The 13,240-nt window shown below is 43.1% G+C and overlaps 4 protein-coding genes across 9 annotated transcripts in view; 2 read left to right on the top strand and 2 right to left on the bottom strand.

Annotated features, from left to right (window-relative positions):
- The window catches only part of LOC126084014 (ribonuclease K6-like), a 152,685-nt gene that overhangs the window by 68,138 nt on the left and 71,307 nt on the right, over positions 1–13,240 (top strand). The window contains exon 1 of one of the 3 annotated variants that reach the window (XM_049898152.1): positions 5,778–5,841. The exons of the other annotated variants lie outside the window; for them this stretch is intronic. The gene's annotated coding sequence lies outside the window, so the exon portion shown is untranslated. Of the gene's footprint in view, positions 1–5,777; positions 5,842–13,240 lie in introns of those variants that run through there. 3 annotated transcript variants of the gene reach the window in all.
- Positions 1–13,240, top strand: part of LOC126084013 (ribonuclease K3-like) — a 90,529-nt gene that overhangs the window by 68,124 nt on the left and 9,165 nt on the right. The window contains exon 1 of one of the 3 annotated variants that reach the window (XM_049898149.1): positions 5,778–5,841. The exons of the other annotated variants lie outside the window; for them this stretch is intronic. The gene's annotated coding sequence lies outside the window, so the exon portion shown is untranslated. Of the gene's footprint in view, positions 1–5,777; positions 5,842–13,240 lie in introns of those variants that run through there. 3 annotated transcript variants of the gene reach the window in all.
- Positions 1–13,240, bottom strand: part of LOC126084010 (ribonuclease pancreatic-like) — a 159,058-nt gene that overhangs the window by 44,390 nt on the left and 101,428 nt on the right. The window lies entirely within an intron of this gene.
- Positions 5,175–13,240, bottom strand: part of LOC126083631 (brain ribonuclease-like) — a 51,231-nt gene continuing 43,165 nt past the window's right edge. Inside the window, exons 4-5 of the mRNA XM_049897500.1 lie at positions 11,400–11,466; positions 5,175–5,822 (exon numbers count right to left, since the gene is read on the bottom strand). Of these exons, the coding sequence (XP_049753457.1) occupies positions 11,405–11,466 (62 nt within the window). The 3' untranslated portion in view covers positions 5,175–5,822; positions 11,400–11,404. The remainder of the gene's footprint in view (positions 5,823–11,399; positions 11,467–13,240) is intronic.

Below are 13,240 nucleotides of genomic sequence, written 5' to 3' on the forward strand. Positions count from 1 at the left end.
GAAGAACGAAAGGCATCTTTATTGGTAGACCAAGGGAAGACCAAGACTGCCCTGAAGGGAGCTTGTTGAGCCTGGTTTATATAGGCAGGATCAGTTTCAGAATACAAAAGGGCATGTGGGCAGGTACAGAGCATTTCCAAATGAGTAAGTATTTTCTAAGGCCTGGGTTCCATTCTCCAATAGGGGCCTGCCAAAGACTCCAACTGCATATTTATGTGCCACTGACACTTCAGGAGCCATTGGATCAGCCTGATCGTATGGCCCAAGTGGTCAAGAGTCTTGCACAGAAGCATGAACCTATTGCAGAGGCTTTTCTTGTTCTAGGATTCACTTAAAATTAGCAGCTTTTCCAGTCACTTGATAAATGGGCCAGAGTAGCACACTCAAATGAGGGATATGTTGCCTCCAAAATCCAGAGGCCAACCAGGCATTTTGTTTCCTTTTTAATTGTTGGAGGGGCATATTTAACACAACCACTGGTCCTCTAGAAATTTCACTGAGGTAGCAAGTGCCTGATTTTTTATTAGATTAATTTCCTGCCCTCTCGCATGCAAATGGAAACCCTGGTTCCGTAGTGGTTAAGTTCTACAGCTGCTCACCAAAAGGTCAGCAGTTCGAATCCGCCAGGTACTCCTTGGAAACCCTGTGGGGCAGTTCTACTCTGTCCTGTAGGCTCGCTATGAGTCAGAATCGACTCTACGGCAGTGGGTTTGGTTTGGTTTTAGAGGAGAAGACAGAATTATTAGGGAACAATAGGAGGAAAGGGGTGGGATGGGGGAAATCAGAGTTTTCATAGAAAAAAATCACCTTGCGGATGACATAGAAGGCTAAATAGTTTTTTTCCCTCCATTTGGGATGGAGAAAGTGCAATTTATAGTAGAAGCAGACACATCACAAAGCATTGTGTGTTTGGAGAACATCAAGTTTCTTTATGTGGCTTTTACTAGGAAGAGGCAGAGGATGATACAGAAAAATTTTGGCCAGAATAGAAGTGCTTTGAATGTCACGCAAATGACATGGAACATCAACATGGAAAAGATATAAATATTTACCTGGAACTCAGGGAATGGAAGGACACAAGCAATGGAGAAGAGCTTCCATCTTTGTCCAGTCCTCCCATTACACACATGAGGTGACTGAGGACCAAAGCAGTCCCAAGGTCAGACAGTGTTGGTTGCAGAAGCAGAAAGCAGCCTCAGGTCTCCCACTTCCAGTGCAGTGTTCAATGTACTGCCAGGTGTGCCATGGTTGGGGAAACCATGGCTCTGATACTGCACCCAAAGGGTTGCATCTCTCATGCCAAAATTGTCTCCTCTTCTTCTAGCTCTGGCTTTCTTCCTGGAGTTCTCCCGCAGCTCTTCCTGTTGTGAAACGTAGTGGGAGAAAGTAGAGATGGCTTTGCAGCTGATTTTACCTGTGAAGTTATGGGGACTAGGGACTCACACTGAGGTACACTCACGGGCACTTCCATTGGAGCAACACAAGTGAAGGGGGAGAGTCAGAAATGGGATGAGTGGGGCAGGGCTCCCAGCTCTCCATTCCCTGGGGCTCCTTTATTGATTCCATCACGGACACTGCAGGAAGGGGAGCCTGTTTAGGAGGAAGAACCCTCAGGAGGACAACTACTCCGAGAAGTATTCCTTCCTTTCTTTGAAGACAACTCATCTTTTTTGTTGTTGTCGTAGAAATACATATATATATACACACATATAACACAACATTTGTCGATTCAACATATTTTCCATGTACAAATTCAGTGACACCAAGTACAGTAATCATGTTGTGCAGCCATCACCAGTACCCATTGCAAAGTTTTCCATCACCATAAACAGATACTCAGTGAACAAGGTCATGAGAGAAGTCATTTGCTTAGAAATACCTCCCTACACATCTTCCATCTCCTGCTTTCCTCCTTGTGATAATCATTAGGACTGTTACTATGAGCACCACAGTGCTTATTTCTCCACAGGTGGGAGATATTGTCAAGGGACAATCCACTGGATAGCGAAGTCTAGGCAGCCATACCAAGGTGAAGACAGACCTGCTTTATCCAGCTTAGGGGATAAGTCTCACATCTACTTAAGGGGAACCTTTTGTCAGGTCACTAAGTCCAACCTTCTCCTAACCCTCTGCCTGGCCTGCTTTGAGCTTTGGATTCGCGCCCTGTACGTCCATCTTATTCCAATCTCTTCTGAGCTGAGCTCCTTCCCCCTGAATATGGTTGATATTCTTACTTTTCTAGAAAAGAAGGTCCTAATCCCTGACTGCCATTCTGGTTCTGCCCCAACTCCTTTTTTTTCTTTTAGTCATTTTTATCTCTCACAGAGGAACTAGAAAAGCAGACCTCAGCAGGGCTAAGGTTGTTAAATGTGAGCAGGAGAGGGTATCCACTCAGCACACATGTGTGACGACGAGTATGAGTGCCACAGGCAGCTCAACCCCCTTGAGACCTTTTGCTGTTAAGCCACTCAGGGACTGAGGCCAAGCCTTGTGACTTCTCTGCACTTAAGTATTCTTTAACAAGAAATTCAAGAGTAAAGAAGGATCTAAGATCTCTCCCAGTTAAAATCTTTTTTCTTAAGAAAAAAAAGAACTCCTAAAAAGTCTTCTTCTCAGTACCTCCCAGGAAGAAAGATTTGATCTCAATATGAAATTGATTTCCTTAAGACTTTTAGGCTTTTCACAGAGCCCAAGTTACATTTGTGGGTATATTTCACCAATTGCATTTGGCCGAACTTGTATAAAACAAACCCAGTCACACACTGTAGTCCAGAAAGACAGATTCACAGAAAGGTAAAGGAAGGTTCTCATCCTTCAGAGTTATCCTGAATTAAAGGCCCCAGGCCTTTGTATCCCCTCACTGACCGTTCACTGGATGTGGACCTGCCCTGGATAGAAGGTCTTTACCTTAGTCAGAACGGCTCTCTGCCACTGAGAGCAATTCTCAGAAAAAGACTGAGCTGAGCGTGTCTGTCACCACCATTCCAGCAGCTGAGGGTTTAGGGGGTGCCAAGATAAGTATCTTGATTCTGAATTGGGGGAGTCAGGGCCCACACTACAGTATCCACTACACTTTGGCCTATTACTTCTTTAGCATAAATTTCTAGAAGTGTTCAGAAGGTATGGGCTTTTAATATAAACTGTTAATTGTCCTCTATAAAGGCTACCTTTATATTTTTATATTTATATTATGTTAATTATATTATATTTATATTATTTATGTTTATATTTTTTGGAAACCCTGGTGGCGTAATGGTTAAGTGCTAGGGCTGCTAACCAAAGAGTCCGCAGTACAAATCCGCCAGGAGCTCCTTGGAAACCCTATGGGGAATTTCCACTCTGTCCTGTAGGGTCGTTATGAGTCGGAATCGACTTGACGGCACTGGGGTTTTTGGGGGTTATAATGGCTACTGACGTTTCATTCCTAACAGATCAAGGAAGTATTTGTTTTCCTCTGTCAAAAACAGTACATGACATGTACTGTAATGAACTTGCCTTTTCCTTTATCTGTTGTATTATTATACCACTTCTCACATTCATTGGGAATTCTTTCTTCTCACTCTCCTCCATCATAGTATGTGCTTTTCAAGGACACAGGCCATGTCTTACTCATATTTAAATCTCCTGAATTTGGGTCATGTGCACAGTAGGTCCCCCACACCAGAACCAATTGCCATCGAGTTGTTTCTGACTCAGATGACCCCATATGTCAGAGCAGAACTGTGCTCCAGTGGGTTTCCAATGGCTGATTTGTTGGAAGTAGATTGCCAGGCCCTTCTTCCAAGATGCCTCTGGGTGGACTAGAATCTTCAGGCTTTCGGTAAACAATCCAGAGTGTTAACTGTTCATACCACTAGGGGCCTCCTAGGTCTCGAGGAAATAAGTGTGAAGTGAATTAATGTTTCATTGTAGAAGACTAGGGAATCACAGGAGACAGAGTGACTAGAAACACAACAGCATCATACAGAAGACATCAGAAGACAATCTTTAGGTCAGTAGTGGCACCCAACCCTTTTGCTCCACCCAGGTACCTCCTTTTAAAGCCCTCCTGGTAATTCAGAAGGTCAGCCAGGGTTCCAAATCTGTTTGTCAATTCACGTTACCTCTCCATTCCCTCATGTGTAAAATGAGAGCGGGAATAAATGAATTAATAAAATGAGAATGTCAGTGTGGATTATCTCTAAATGTCCTTATAATTCATTTGTTCCATAATTCTCTGAATCTAAACAAGCAAAGATGAGCTGCCTGGGGCCAGGCACAGAGAAAAGAGCTGACCAAGGCTCTAGCTACCTTAGAATCCACTACTGAGGGAAAGGTGAGCTCCTTCCTTAGTGTGTCCTGTCACAGCAGTGCAGGGTCCTGAGTTTCTTGTCACAGCCATGCAAGGCTCTGTGACACTAGAAGCAGAAGCTTTGATAAGTAATGAAAGAACAGACTGGAAACAAGGTATATGTGCATGAAGATCTTTAATAATGAAAACGATTCATTTCTGTGAGAATAAGAAAAATATAAATGTATTCAAATTCATTTTTCTTACTTCAAAGCTCTTGACCATAAAAAACTCATTGCTGTCAAGCCGATTCTGACTCGTAGCAACCAGATAGGACAGAATACAACTGTCTAATAGGGTTTCCAAGGAGCGGCTGGTGGATTTGAACTGCAGTCGTTTTCGGTATCAGCCAAGCTCGGTTTGACCTCTTTAACTGAAAAAACAAAATGAAATATTTAGCTTCACTTGACTTATGGCCAATTATGTTGCAATTAAATGCAAGATTCGGATATACCAAACTGTGTTCTCCCCACATGGGTCAAAGATGGTTCTAGAAACAGAATGGATTACATTTTTTTTTTTAATTAAGTTGAAGTTTACCTGCAAATGCAGCAGTGCAGAAACCCAAGGTAAATGATGACTTAGACAATTAAAAACGGCAGTGGCTTTGGCTTCGCTCAGTCTAAATATTGATTGTCCTTCTCCGTTGAGACAATAGCTTGTTAATGGTGTCTGAAATTGTATTCTCACTGGGTAGGGCTAAACTGTGTTGATGACACCTGGTATGGGTCCCCCTTGATAAAAATACTGCAAGTAGCATCTGATTAACATACATTATCTACCAATTCTTTAGCCGTTAGGAAGTCCCAGGAACTTCCTAAAAAACAAAGGCAAACTCAGAACAAGGTAACCTCATCGCAAAGTATGACATTTGGTGCTAGTTTGTACAGAAATCCCTCCTCTCAGCAGGAGGAAAACTTTTTATGTCAGTCTTTTCCTGGGGCCCTGTCATCCTTTTTATCTTCTATTCTATTTTATAAAAAAAAAAAAAAAAATTTATAATCATTGCTTATCACATCTGCCCACTTCAGACCCAGAGTTTTGGAAAGAGTTTGGCATTTTGCTTTGAAGAGCTCAGACTATTTAACTTTCATATACCAGAGGGCTCTGGGTTTTCACTACAAGGCAACCCATACCTCTAGGCAAGAAAGAGCTAGGTGATTAGCAGAATTCTTAAGTAATTAGTTGGAAAAACACATGGGTATGACCGGGGATGGGGGAAAGAAGGTCTTTATGTAGATCCTTGTGGGAAGGAGCTGCTTTCGGGAGGTTGGGGTCACGGAGCAGGGGCAACTCGACGACCCAGGCTCCCTCCACCACCCTCCTGCCTTGGCGGCTTTGCGTGCTGGGCCCGGTTCCCCTGGCCTCCATCACACTGGCCGGCAGAGGGCGCTGCGCCGCCTGGACTCAGGGGGCCGAAATCACAGATTTTTTTCTCTTGATTCTTCTTGACAAAGCTGAGAAGGGCTGGCTCTTTCCAAGACTGCTATAACTGCTGACGAAACAACAAGGTAATAAACATGAGGGATATAATCACTATAAAATTGTCAGCTTACAAAAAAGTCAAGGTTTCTGATCCTTAGATCCTTGGGTCAATTTCACCTGTTACGTTGAGGTGCTTATGTTGTAGTAGCTGCCAAGGAAGATATGGGGATTGGGTGAGTAGTGAGCATCTACTGTGCTGCCAGAGCTTTACATACATCTACAAAACCTGGAGTGAGAACCTGTTTCTGGTGTATCAGTGGAGAATCTGAAGCCCAGGCAGAGCATAAGTAATTTGCTCTGAATCACACAAGTAGTAAGTGAGAAGGTTGGTCTTTTTGTTTTATATTTTTCTTTTTAACATTTCACAACAGCACACAGCTTCTACAAAGAGCTGTCACAACTTCTAGGCACCTTTCCCATCTGTTGTTTTTGTTGTTGTTATGTGCCGTCCAGTCGCTTCTGACTCATAGCGACCCTATGCACAACAGAACAAAACACTGCCCGGTCCTGAGCCACCCTTACAATTGTAGTTATGCTTGAGCTCATCGTTGCAGCCACTGCCTCAATCCACCTCGTTGAGGGTCTTCCTCTCTTCCGCTGACCCTGTTCTCTACCAAGCATGATGTCCTTCTCCAGGGACTGATCCCTGCTGACAACATGTCCAAATATGTAAGACGCAGTTTCGCCATCCTTGCCTCTAAGGAGCATTCTGGCTGTACTTCTTCTAAGACAGATTTGTTCGTTCTTTTGGCAGTCCGTGGTATATTCAATATTCTTCTCCAACGCCACAGTTCAAAAGCGTCAGTTCTTCTTCCGTCTTCCTTATTCATTGTCCAGCTTTCACATCCATATGATGCGATTGAAAATACCATGGCTTGGGTCAGGCACACCTTAGTCTTCAAGGTGACATCTTGGCTCTTCAACACTTTCAAGAGGTCCTATGCATCAAATTTGCCCAGAGAAATGCTTCTTTGGATTTCTTGACTGCTGTTTCTATGGCTGTTGATAGTGGATCCAAGTAAAATGAAACCCTTGACAACTTCAAACTTTTCTCCTTTTATCATGATGTTGCTCATTGGTCCAGTTGTGAGGATTTTTGTTTTCTTTATGTTGAGGTGCAATCCATACTGAAAGCTGTGGTGTTTGATCTTCATTAGCTAGTGCTTTAAGTCCTCTTCACTCTCAGCAAGCAAGGTTGTGTCATCTGTATAAGGCACGTTGTTAATGAATCTTTCCCCAATCCTGATGCCCCGTTCTTCTTCATACAGTCCAGCTTCTCGGGTTATTTGCTCAGCATACACATTGAATAGGTATAGTGAAAGAATAAAACCCTGGTACACACCTTTCCTGACTTTATACCAATCTGTATCCCCTTGTTCTGTCCGAACAACTGCCTCTTGATCTATGTAAAGGTTCCTCATGACCACAATTAAGTGTTCTGGAATTCCCATTCTTCGCAATGTTATCCACAGTTTGTTATGATCCACAGAGTCGAATGCCTTTGCATAATCAATAAAACTCGGGTAAACATCCTTCTGATATTCTCTGCTTTCAGCCAGGATCCATGTGAGATCAGCAATGATATCCCTGGTTCCACGTCCTCTTCTGAAAATGGCCCGAATTTCTGGCAGTTCCTTGTCGATATACTGCTGCAACAGATTTTGAGTGATCTTCAGCAAAAGTTTGCTTGCTTGTGATATTAATGATATTGTTCTATAATTTCCACATGCGGTTGGATCACCTTTCTCGGGAGTAGGCATAAATATGGATCTCTTCCAGTCAGTTGGCCAGGAAGCTGTCTTCCGTATTTCTTGGCATAGACAGGTGAGCACCTCCAGTGCAGCATCTGTTTGTTGAAACATCTCAGTGGATACTCCACCAATTCTTGGAGCCTTGTTTTTCACCAATGCCTTCAGAGCGGCTTGGACTGCTTCCTTCAGCACCATTGGTTCCTGATCATATGCTACCTCTTGAAATGGTTGAACATCGACTAATTCTTTATGGTATAATAACTCCGTGTATTTCTTCCATCTTCTTTTGATGCTTCCTGTGTCCTTTAATATTTTGCCCATGGTATCCTTCACTATTGCAACCCTAGTCTTGAATTTTTTCTTCAGTTCTTTCAGCTTGAGAAACGCCGGGTGTGTTCTTCCCTTTTGGTTTTCCACCTCCAGCTCTTTACATATATCATTATAGTACTTTACTTTGTCTTCTGAAGATGCCCTTTGAAATCTTCTGTTCAGTTCTTTTACTTCATCAATTCTTCCTTTTTCTTTAGCTGCTTGACATTGGAGAGCAAGTTTCAGAGTTTCATCTGACATCCATCTTGGACTTTTCTTTCCTTCCTGTCTTTTCAGTGACCTCTTGCTTTCTTCATGGATGATGTCCTTGATGTCATTCCATGACTCGTCTGGTCTTCGCTCACTAGTGTTCAATGCGTGAAATCTATTCTTGAGATGGTCTCTAAATTCAGGTAGTATATACTCAAGGTCATATTTTGGCTCTTGTGGACTTGCTCTGATTTTCTTCATTTTCACCTTGAACTTCCATAGTTGCAATTGATGGTCTGTTCCGTAGTCGGCCCCTGGCCTTGTTCTGATTGATGATTTTGAGCTTTTCCATCGTCTCTTTCCATAAATGTAGTCGATTTGATTTCTGTGTGTTCCATCTGGCGAGGTTCATGTGTATAGTCACCGTTTATGCTGGTGAAAAAAAGAAGGTATTTACAATGAAGAAGTCGTTGGTCTTGCAAAATTCTATCATTCCATGTCCATCATTTTTTCTGTCACCAAGGCCATACTTTCCAAGTACTGATCCTTCTTGTTTGTTTGCAACTTTCACATTCCAATTGCCAGTAATTATCAATGCATCTTGATTGCATGTTCGACCAATTTCAGACTGCTGCAGCTGACAAAAATCTTCTGTTTCTTCAACTTTGGCCCTAGTGGTTGGTGCATATATTTGAATACTAGTCATAGTAACTGGTCTTCCTTGTACACATATGGACATTATGCTATCAGTGACAGCGTTTTACTTCAGGATACATCTCGAAATGCTCTTTTTGACGATGAATGCAACACCATTCCTCTTCAAGTTGTCATTCCCAGCATAGTAGGCTATATGATTGTCCGATTCAAAATGGCCAGTATCAGTCCATTTCAGTTCACTAATGCCTAGGATTTCAATATTTATGCATTCCATTTCATTTTTGACAGTTTCCAATTTTCCTTGATTCAGACTTCCTACATTCCAGGTTCTGATTATTAATGGATGCTTGCAGCTGTTTCTTCTCATTTTGAGTCATGCCACATCAGTAAATGAAGGTCCCGATAGCTTTACTCCATCCACGTCATTAAGGTTCACTCTACTTTTAGGAGGCAGGCAGACTAAGACAGACTAGGAAGAAGGACCTGGCAGTCGACTTCTGAAAAGCATTAGCCAGTGAAAACCTTATGAATAGCAACAGAACTTTGTCTGATATAGTGGTGGAAGATGAGCCCCCCCAGGATGGAAGGCACTGAAAAGATGACTGGGGAAGCGCTGCCTCCTCAAAGTAGACTCAACCTTATCCATCTAGTTTTCTTAATTATAAACAGCCAACTAGCTTCCATGTAAAGGAGATGGGCATATATCTCACTAATTTTGAGAGCTTCCAGGACTTCCTTCTGCTCTCTAATGCCCAAGGCTAAATCTACTCTTACTCTTGCCTATATGTCTTCTTTGTTCGCAAAAGTCAGAGGTGGAGTATCCAATAAACAAGATAGGTGTGGGCTTATCGTACTTACTTGCTAATCCGTAGCAAACAATTTCACATGGGTTCACCACATTAAAGATCATTGAAAATATGGTGAAATCCATGTGAAGTTGTGCACTACATGTTAGTGAGTAGGCACAAGTAAGCCTGTGCTTCCCTTGCTTACTGGGTAATCTGCCCGTCAGGGATTCTAAATCTGAAAAAGAGTATTTGACTCTGTAGGAAGGTGCTGTGGGGTTGGGTGAGAGACAGATGTCAGCCATACCTAGAAGCAGAATCTTTGATGTGGTGAAAAAGGTGAAATTTTTCATAAGCCCAGCTTACATGTATCAATATACCTAGAGGTAGGTTTTACAGCATATAGGAAAATCACATCAGATGACAAAGTGGTGGATGATCACACAATACTGGGAATCACGGCCTAAGCATGATTTTTTGAACCTGTGCACTGTAATGTTTTACTTTTAAAAAGGAAGGAAAAGACCAATAGGCAATAGGCAATAGGGGTGAAGAGATAATAAGAAATTTATTTACTCTAAATAAATTGTTCTGAACCACTAACTCCGAAAGTTCTGCTTTGCTCAATTTTGGGTGACAGATAAAAAAAAGGAAAAGGTTCTAGAAGACTAGAGGTGGGCGCTGTCTTAGTCATCTAGTGCTGCTATAATTTTGCCCTCCCCCAGTCTCTCTGCTTGCTTCTCTCTTTGATATCTCAGAAAAGATCTGTTTAAAACAGAACTTAATTTTGTAGACTGAGCCTTGCCTAAATAACATAACTGCTGCCAATCCCCCCTCCCTAACATGATAGTGGCAGGATTTACAACACATAGGAAAATCACCTCAGGTGACAAAAGGGTGGAGAGTCACAAAATGCTGGGAACCTTGGAATAGCCAAGTTGACACATATTTTGGGGAACAGAAATCAATCCATGACATTCCACCCCTTGGCCTCCCAACATTCGTGTCCTTGAATAATGTAAAAAATATTCACCTCATCATATCATAGCAGAAGTCTTAACTCCAAGTCGAAAATCCAAAAATTCCTCTTCATCTGTCAAATCTAGAATACAAGTTATCTGCTTTCAAAGTACAATGTTGGAACAGGCAGAAGCTAGACATTTCCATTACAAATGGAAGAAACTGGAGGGAAAAAAGGGATACTAGGCACCAACCAAGTCAGCAGAACCAAGAGACCAACACCAGACAGTGCTAGAGCAGATTCAGGAGCAAGAGAGCTGAGTGCCTTTGTACAGGAGGCTTCTTGGCAAAGTGGCGTGCCTCCTGGCTCGTATTGGTAGAGCTAGGCTTGCCAACCCACAGAGAAAGAAAGCGAGTGCCTTCCAGCCAAAGTTCACTGGCAGAGTGGGTGCCTCCAGACACTTATTGGTGGAGCTACAGAGCTGTGGAACACTTGCCCCAGCAGAGCAGACAGGCGGAGAAGCCTGGGGGGCCTAGAGGCCAAGGAACCAGGAAGCAGAAGCTGAAGAGACAAGGAACACAGAAAGCAGAGCTACCTTGGTCTCAAGGGTGGAGCCATGGCCTCTGCAGTTGCCAAGGGTGGACTTGCCACTCAGGTGGACTAGGAGAATTTTGTCAGGAAGTAAACTTAGCAGCCATATCTTTAATTCTCTCCCAATAAGCCCAGATATCCTCTCTTCAGGAACACAGCTCCCTAGAGTGTTGCAACTCCTTTGTGCCCAGGAGTCAATCTTTGATGTCTAATACTCTTGCCCCAGGCAATTATCAGAGTGAACAAACTTGATCTACATGACAAGATATAGGAATGGGTTCACATAGGGAGACTGCTGTCTCCAGTTCCCAGGCACTCACTTCAATCAGCTGGAGGTCTCTGCTCCCACTGCTATCCCTTTCTCCACTTCCGCAGACCTCTTGGGATCTAAAGAGAGGAAACAGACAAAGACTCACTATTCTTCACATCTATGTACTAATCCCCACAACAATCAGTGACTGGAAAATCTGAATAGGGTAAGTTGAAAAAGTTGATGCTAAAGATGCTTGGGGGAAAGACTCAGGAATACTGGAAAGCAACCAGGGTCTTGACTTAACTTTTAGATGGTAAACTTAAGAATGGAAAATAATCCAACTGGTAGGAAGCAAAGGACTGAATGCAATCCAGCATTAATCCTACTGGTTCAGGCACTCCCTACAGCCTTCAATGGAGCAGCCTGAATTCTGTTGTCCTCTTCCTGTTTGGGCCCTTAATGACCAGGGACAGGATTTCACAAAGGAGAAAGTGCCTACCCCTGTTTCTGTGCCTGACATAGATGCATCTCATTAGATTCTTTCAGGTCTCTGAGGGAACGATGATTAGGCCCATTTGAGGGCACTGATGCTCAGAGATTTGAGACTCAGGTTAGAGTTTCACTAGAGCTAGGTACACTTCACATAGTAGCACAGAGGGCCTGGTCTAAGGGAAGGCTTTTTGAAACAACTTTACAGCTCACACTTTTGCTAGAGCAGCTCCTGTGAGGGCAGTTTCAGTCTTGGCACTTGATTGGTCAGAGTGATATTTCAAAACTACAGTCTTTCATGAAAGCATTCTCAATAGATACCTCAGAGAAGCCAAGATCATTTATAACAATGATAATCAGGGAAAATGGAACCTGAGAAAGGATAGGAGTAGTTAGAAGTGATAATGTGTTTCCTTATCCATAGGCTTTGGGGAAGTGACAGAAGGAAGTTGAGAGTGGCTAACCACAATTATGCAGAGTAGTGTAATTGCAACCTGGGATGTGATTGCAGGGAGCCGAAATCTTCCCACCCAGAAAATATCTCCCAAACATTTACTCATCTTCTATTTCCCTTGGAAATCCCGGTGGCAAGTGGTTAAGTGCTATGGTTGCTAACCAACGGATTAGCAGTTCAAATACCCCAGGGTCTCCTTAGAAACTCTACAAGGCAGTTCTACTCTGTCCTATAGGCTCACTAGGGGTCCCAATTGACTTGAAGGCAGAGGGTTTGGAGGGCTATTTCCCTTAAAAGGTGACAAACATTTGCACTTCAAAACCACAGAGCTTAAGATGCCATTCTCTTTTGGACACACACTCTCCTGGGAGTTGATCTGGAGGGTAAAAAGGAGCTAGCTGGAGGGCAAATGATCAGGTGGAAGAGAGGACAGGCAGGAAATGTTTGCAAATCTCAAAATCAACATCTGTTTTTTACAATGTTGAGCTTGGCTGACTCAGACTACAGCCTGCTTTCAGTTCTCAAAGACTTGATTCTCTAATGAGACTTTGCATGTTCTAGGCTGGGAACCAAATAGTGGAATTGGGCCTAAGGGTCTGTCTTGGCAGGGAAAGGGATTTTAAGGTGGAGCTGGGCTCTCAGGGCAGTGTCTAGATAATGCTTTCCTCTCTCTTCTGTGTGGATCTGCAGGTGGCCCTAGCTACTGAGATGGCATCTTTTGTAAACATCCTGGGCCCTGTCTTGCTCCTACTATTCCTTCTGTGGGGGCAGCTCATGCGTGGCCAGAACCTCTCCCGGAAGTAGTTCATGAAACAGCACCACCTGAGGCCAAGCCTGGAATTCAACCAGTACAAATGTGATGTCCTCATGAGGGAAATAGAAGGTCTGAAAGAGAAGAACTCTCACATCTTCCTCTACACTGCATGGCAACAAATTGAGAACATTTGTTTTAAGACCTGGAGAGA

The sequence above is a fragment of the Elephas maximus genome, chromosome 10, assembly GCF_024166365.1.
Source record: "Elephas maximus indicus isolate mEleMax1 chromosome 10, mEleMax1 primary haplotype, whole genome shotgun sequence".
In the NCBI taxonomy this organism is placed as follows: domain Eukaryota; kingdom Metazoa; phylum Chordata; class Mammalia; order Proboscidea; family Elephantidae; genus Elephas; species Elephas maximus.